A 7,376-nucleotide genomic window follows, 5' to 3' on the forward strand; every position below is an offset into this window, starting at 1 on the left:
GTGTGTGTGTGAATAACATAAATCTTCCCTACAGTCCAGGAATACAATTGCTACATCACATGGTAGTTGCATATTTTACTTTTTAAGAAACTGCCAAAATGTTTTCCAGGGTGGTGGCACCATTTTACAATCTTCACTGACAACGTGTGAGTAACCCAGCTTCTCTGCATCCATGCCAGCTTTTGGCATTGCCATTGCTTTTTGCTTTAGTTGTGCTAAAAATCTCACAATTTTGCATTTTATACTTAAAGATCTGACCCATTTGAAATTAAATTTTATATAAGGTGTGAGAGTCATATTGTTTTTTTCAGTTGTTGTTCTATGATATCCAATTGCTTTAGCATTATTTTTCAGAAAAGGGGATATCTGTTCCATGGAATTTTACCTTTTTTTTTTTTAATGTAAGGAGGCAGTATCTTGTTAACATCCAAAGTGATGATGAGAAGTTTGTTGTTTTTAAGATTTGTTTATTTATTTGAAAGACAAAGTTACAGAGAGATAGAGAGAGAGATTGAGATCTTCCATCCACTGGTTCGCCCCCTAAATGGCCTCAATAGCTGGGGCTGGGCCAGGACAAAGCTAGGAGTCAGGAGCTTTATCCAGGTCTCCCAAATAGGTGCAGGGGCCCAAACACTTGGGTCATTTTCCACTGCTTTTCCAAGGCCATTAGCAGGGAACTGGATAGGAAATGGAACACCCAGAGCTTGAACCAGCATTGCAGAGGGCAGCTTTACCCAATACGCCACAACACCAGCCCCTGAATTGCACCTTTCTGGAAAAACAGTGGAGCATGTTTGTATGGGCTCTCTCTTTTGTTCCACCTCTCTAGGTGTCTACCAGCACAGTAGGCCTCTTTATCCTGGCAGATCCATTCCAAGACCCACCCCCCTCCATGTATCCTTGAAACTGCAGATAGCACCAAACCCTATCTATCTATCTACATAGTGATTTTCCTATACATATATACCAATGATAAGATTTAATTTAATTTCTAAATTAGGCACAATAAGAGATTAACAATAACTAATAAAAATTGAACAATCATAGCAATATATTATAGTAAAAGTTACTTTAAACCTATGAACTGTTTATTTCTGGAACTTTCCATTTAATGTTTGTTTATGTTGAAAATATAATTTTAATAGATAATTCTTCATATCACATAAGATCACAATAAAATACACTACATTCTGAAGAAATTCCAAACGTTATGAGAATAAGAATGAAGAAAATCCAAATGGGCTACAATATCCATTACCTTAAACTGCAAGAGAAAAAGGTTCCAAGTTTATATATTTATGGCTGGCTATGTTTATGACTTCATAATACCAAGAATGAGGAATTAGATAGGAAGAGAGGTGGGAAAGAACACTTTTGTGAGGGGAAGAACTCGGTCGATGAAGAAAAAGAATCAATGAACTCCAAAGTAAAGAATAAAAGCTCCCACAGCAACAACCAGAAAGATGAAAGAATCATTAACTGAGTACCTGATGCTCTCACAGGAAGAAGCCGCCTGATGACACTCAGGCAGGTGGTATGCTTGAGATCTGTGCACCAGGCCTGTCAGAAAGACTCACAAATGTCTCCGCAAACCCCAGATGATGATCAGATTGGTATTTCCCAATAACACACACCAGCAGGAAGTTTTCAGACAAGAATCAAGAAAAAGGTCATAACCCAAATCCAAGGCAAAAATGTGCTGTAACACATGAAAACTTTCTTTGCTGTGACTGTCCTGTATGGTAATTTTCAAACATCATGGCAAGACACCAATGACCCAATGAATCAGACAACACCAACATATTTATTTCAAATTTCTAGGAGGTAAAAAAAAGTCAGATACTGATACTTTATGCATGCTCAGGGCTAGTTTATAAATACTCCATTCAATAATGCTGTAACATAAATTTGCATCAATGAAAAAAACTGGCAAAATCTACTTTTTGCCATTCAATTTATCAGATGGTGAAAACCAAAACAGAATGTTCCATCAGAGCTTTAATTTTTAAATACGATTGTCACACTGGGAAAATGAAATAAATACAGTAAAATAAACTGTACAAAGGCAAAGTAGAATAACAAAAAATACTTTACTAAAACATAAGATTTACAGAGGTTTCCAGACAAGCTATACAAAATGGTCACAAGCTTTTTTGAAGGGGGAAATCTATACTTGACAGCAAAATCACAATGTTATTAGTGAAGGCTGTGATGTTTGTTTAATGTTTCCATTTTGGTTCAAACAATCAAGCTTGCCATCTACAGAGTCTAAATTGTTAGACTTGGCTAGAGAGCATATTCTAAAGAATTGGTTAGCTGCTTTTAACCAATGCAATTAGATCACCATAAAAAGGGGGGAAAAGAGCCCATAAAATTAAAATAAAACTTACCTCCCCCCTCAAAAAAATAAAATAAAATAAAGAAAAACACCCACACCCCTGCAGCTAACCCTGACACCTACCTGCATTCACAGTGCTCTATACTTAAACCATGATAGGGGAAATGAACAAAAGCAGAGGGGCTACTGCTTTCAAACATTTCCACAACAATCCAGATGACACTTCTAGCCTCTGTTCATGCTTTACAACAGCGAATCAGGACAAGACATAGATTTGCTAATGTACATTTAATTCCCAAAGGACTGAAGATGTCTGGGCTTTTATTCTACAATATTTCTAAGACAGTGTCCATTAAATATAAACAAAAAGGAAGAAGTCTTGGCAGAACAGGAGAAGTGATGCATACTTGATGATCAGATCGATTTAAATATTATTCATGGCACATAGCCTAGTCCGTGCTCTAGCTGTTTCTATGGCTTGGGCTTCGTTGGTCTTCCACTGCTCCACTGCATCATTTGCTAATGGATCATCTGGATTGGGAGCACTTAACAAAGCCTGGATCCATAGCAGAACTGTGCGGATCTGCAGTGCTGGGGACCACTTATCTTTCGAAATATCTAAACACATTCTTCCCAACTTGTCTACATTAGGATGATAAATTTTGGTCATGAAACATACTTTAGGGGCTGCCATTGGGTATTCTTCTGGAAAGAAGTTTAAAAGTTCAAGTTTAAAAGTCTCTCCCTCAAAGGGGAAATCCTGGGGGCCAGCAATGACCACATGAAAATAGCGGACATTGCTCTCATCTGGTTCTGCTTTAATGCCAGGAATTGGTTCTGCCAGCAAACACTGGGTTTCCTTGATGATCCTGCAGGGCAGCCCGGCCATCTTGTCAGATCCCGAGTTCCCCATTTAATATTTTTGGACTGATGTTGACTGTGGGGAACTCAAACCATAGAAAGCAAAACTGTAGAAACAGAGGGCTGCTGTATCATACTTGTTCATTATCATAACTATACAGTAAGTCTTAAAATCAGGTGAACCACAATGCATTACATTTTAAATATTTGATTACTTCAGCTAAGTGTTTAGTCTTGATTTAAAATAAGTATATTCAGGGGCCGGCGCTGTGGGGGCAGTGGGTTAAAGCCCTGGCCTGAAGCGCCAGCATCCCATATGGGCTCAGGTTCTAGTCTCGTCTGCTCCTCTTCCAATCCAGCTCTCTGCTTATGGCCTGGAAAAGCAGTAGAGTATGGCTCAAGTCCTTGGGCCCCTGCACCTGCGTGGAAGAAGCTCCTGGCTCCTGGATCGGTGCAGCTCCGGCCATCTGGGGTGTGAACCAGCGGATGGAAGACCTCTCTTCTTTACCTCTCTCTGTAACTCTGTCTTTCAAATAAATAAAATAAATCCTTAAAAAAATATATTCATTAAAGCAGATTTGTTTCCTTGATACCTTGTCTATTATTGCAATTCACATTTTAAATTAATTTTTCATCTTCACTAATACTTCTTTTTAAAAATTTTTATTCATTTGTTTGTTTAAAAAGCAGAATAACTGGCAGAAAGAGAGAAACAGAGATTCTTCCGTGCACTAGCTTACTCCTCAAACGTCTGCAGGAGCCAAGGCTGGGCCAGGCCGGAGCCAGGAGCCAGGAGCTCCATCTGGGTGTCTCACATGGGTGGGCCATCCTCCACTGCCTCCCAGGCGCATTAGCAGAGAGCGGGATCAGAAGCAGAGGTGATACGCAATCGCAGGCACTCTGATATGGCATTGCAAGCATTCTAAGCTGTGGCCTAATGCTCTCTTCCAGAACGGCTACCCCACAATTCGTAGTTTGGGTTGCAATGAACACTTCTCCCTTGGTTCTGTGGCTTAGTTGCTCAGGTTCCTTTACCGCTCTGAACACCAGTTTCCTCATCTGTGCAAGAGTTCGCAGGCCATCATTCCACGGCTGCCCATGCTATGCCAGTCCTAGCGTATGAGGTTACACGCAAAAGCGGCCAGCCCAGTACGAGTGCTGAAGCCAGTCTACTGTTCCCAGCCCCGTTCGCTCATTCCCTGTCCTCAGTCTGTTACTTGTGCTGACAATGCAGTGGTGTGTCTGTGAGCTGCTCTCGTTCCCCAGCCCCAAGTACATGACACGCGGCTCTCTGCAATTACCCATGACGCAGAGGCTACAGACTGTATCAATAAATGTAAAAACTAGGAACACGGCCTCCACAGGTTTCCAACTGCATGATAGCTGGGGCAGTCTGATTCTTGAGAGCACCTCCAGAGCTACCCGGAGCAGGGCTAACCCAGAGGGGCCTCTAGAGGCCACACCGGCTGTAGCAGTGACGTCACTTCCTCTCATTATCCAGAAGTCCCCTCTGCCTGCTGTACTACATGCACTTACTGAATAAAAGCCGAGTTTCCTTCCAAGCACAAAGAGCAATATACTTACGGGTATTTTTTTTTAACTTTTATTTAATGAATATAAATTTCCAAAGTACGACTTATGGATTACAATGGCTTCCCCCCCATACCATCCCTCCCACCCACAACCCTCCCCTTTTTTTAATAATTTTTTTTTTTTTTATTTCTTGACTGGCAGGGTGGACAGTGAGAGAGAGAGACAGAGAGAAAGGTCTTCCTTTTGCCGTTGGTTCACCCTCCAATGGCCACTGCGGCCGGCGCACTGCGCCTAATGAAACCAGGAGCCAGGTACTTATCCTGGTCTCCCATGGGGTGCAGAGCCCAAGCACTTGGGCCATCCTCCACTGCACGCCCTGGCCACAGCAGAGAGCTGGCCTGGAAGATGGGCAACCGGGACAGAATCCGGCGCCCCGACCAGGACTAGAACCCGGTGTGCTGGCGCAGCAAGGTGGAGGATTAGCCTATTGAGCCGTGGCGCCAGCCCCTTACGGGTGTTTTTAAAAAACTATCTCACTCTTTCTCCATAAGCTGCTCATTTCTCCATTTTATGTTTTCCTTTCACAAAGAACAATTTAACTGGTATGCACCAATGTGTGTTTTCAAACCGTGATTCGGTGCGAAGCCCTGCCACACTCCTATCTAGCTGTTGCTTCTGCAGCATGTCGCTTTGAAGTGTGAATTAGATGATTCAGCAGTTTGTGGTCTGACAGATAATTACACATGATCTATTTTCATTTCAAGACAACACCAAAAATCATGTTTCCCATACATTTTTAAAGCCCTTTCATTATCTTTAATGTTTTACTCTTTTCAAACCTGTTAAGGTTTTAACCTTTTAATTCCATTTGGCACAAGATTCTTTTTTTTCTTTTTGAGCGGGAGAGAGAGAGCGCCAAATCCAGGTCTCCCGTGTGGGTAGCAGGGACCCCGCCACTCGAGCCATCACTGCTGCCATGCAGGGTCTGCAGTAGCAGGCAGCCGGAGTCAGGAGCCAGAAGCCAGTATTGAACCCAGGCTCCCTGATGTGGGACATGAGAGTCTTGTCACATGCCACTCCCTCCCCTTTTGGCTTTTCAAAATGAGAAATGTCGAACACCTGAAAAAGTGCATACAGCCAGGGGCTGGTGGTTGTGGTGCGGCAGGCTAGGTTCCCCATCTACGACAATGAGCAGCAGTTTTAGTCCCGGCTGCTCCACTCTCTTTCCAGCTCTTTGCTAATGTGCCAAAGAGAGCAGTGGAATGTGATCCAGGTGATTGGGACCCTGAACCCATGTGGGAGACCCAGATGGAGTTCCGGACTCCTGGCTTTGGTCTGGACATTGCTGTTGAGGCCATTTGGGGAGTGAATCAGTGGGTGGAAGATCTCTCTCTCTTGTTCTCTCTCTCTCTCTCTCTGGCTCTTTCAAATAAATAAATCTTTTTTAAAAGTACATATAACCAATGTTCATTTTAATAAATAATGTTTATTGCATGGCTGTGCATTCACAATTTAGTCCAACAAATAGCACATTTCCAGACCCAGATATTCCTCCGAGTCTTTTCCCGTGTAGCTCCCTGCCCATCACAATAGCCCCCATCCTGTCTTCTGTGATGATCACATCCTTTAGAGTTGATTGTAAAGTTTGACACCTGCCTATTTTCCCCTGTGTCTGTGGTAGTTTTAACACCTATGTAGCAGCCAGTGCTGTGGCGTATTGGGCTAAGCCTCCAGCTGCGGCACCATATGGATGCCAGTTCAAGTCCCAGCTCCTCCACTTCCAATCCAGCTCTCTGCTATGGCCTGGGAAAGCAATAGAAGATGGCCCAGGTTCTTGGGCTTCTGCACCTGTGTGGGAGACCTGCAAGAAGCTCCTGGCTCCTGGCTTCAGATCAGCTCAGCTCCGGCTGTTGCGATCACCTGGGGAGTGAACTAGCAGATAGAAGACCTTTCTCTCTGTCTCTCCCTACCTCTGTCTGTGGCTCTACATCTTGAATAAATAAAATATTTTTTAAAAAACCACCTAGGTATTCATCTTTAGTAGCAATTTGTAAATAAAATGGATGTGTTCTTGCCTGTCTTGCTTCTTTCTACCCACAGCCCTGTGGCAGTACGCATCCGTGTTAATGCGCGTAGCTGTGGTTTATCCACCCTCGCAGCTGTGTGTTATCTGAGACATCACTCTTCACAGCAGAGGCAGCACGGAGCTGCTGCTGCACCTTTGCATCGCTGGTAGTCTTGGCTGCTGTGAACAAGCTTGTTGATGTACCTTCTGTGCTTGTGCCCAGGTGTAGGTACTGCGCACACAATTCTCTGAAGCTGCATTTCTGGGTCACAGCACCTGTACCTCTACCGTTGCCTTCAGTCAATACAGGGATGCTTTTTTCAAAATAGCTAAGTCTATTAATATTTAACAGGTAATGCGCGAACCCAGTGTTGAATTTTAAAAGGAGCCCTTCCATAACCCCATCTCCCCAGGCCTATCCATGTGTTTGTTTTTCTCACACAATCTCTTATGCTCTGAAAAGGACTGGGAAAGCCACGACTCCCGACGAGCAAAGCTCCCGCCTCCAGTCCTCAGCCTACAAACTCCCCAGAGTCCACCAGGCAGAAGGCCCGAGTGCTGCTTTCAGTATTCGCCTTA

At 43.4% G+C, this 7,376-nt stretch overlaps 1 protein-coding gene across 1 annotated transcript; it reads right to left on the reverse strand.

Moving 5' to 3' along the window:
- Window positions 1–2,355: 2,355 nt before the first annotated feature.
- Window positions 2,356–3,227, reverse strand: LOC100339349 (ubiquitin-conjugating enzyme E2 N-like). Its single transcript, XM_002721417.5, has one exon. It carries the CDS (start codon window positions 3,225–3,227, stop codon window positions 2,763–2,765), a length of 465 nt encoding a protein of 154 aa, XP_002721463.1. The 3' UTR covers window positions 2,356–2,762.
- Window positions 3,228–7,376: the final 4,149 nt, after the last annotated feature.

Source organism: Oryctolagus cuniculus, chromosome 9 (assembly GCF_964237555.1).
Source record: "Oryctolagus cuniculus chromosome 9, mOryCun1.1, whole genome shotgun sequence".
NCBI classification, from domain to species: domain Eukaryota; kingdom Metazoa; phylum Chordata; class Mammalia; order Lagomorpha; family Leporidae; genus Oryctolagus; species Oryctolagus cuniculus.

Bases quoted from the DNA above. Each gene is read 5' to 3' on its own strand.
- LOC100339349 (XM_002721417.5), bottom strand. From the start codon at position 3,227: ATGGCCGGGCTGCCCTGCAGGATCATCAAGGAAACCCAGTGTTTGCTG.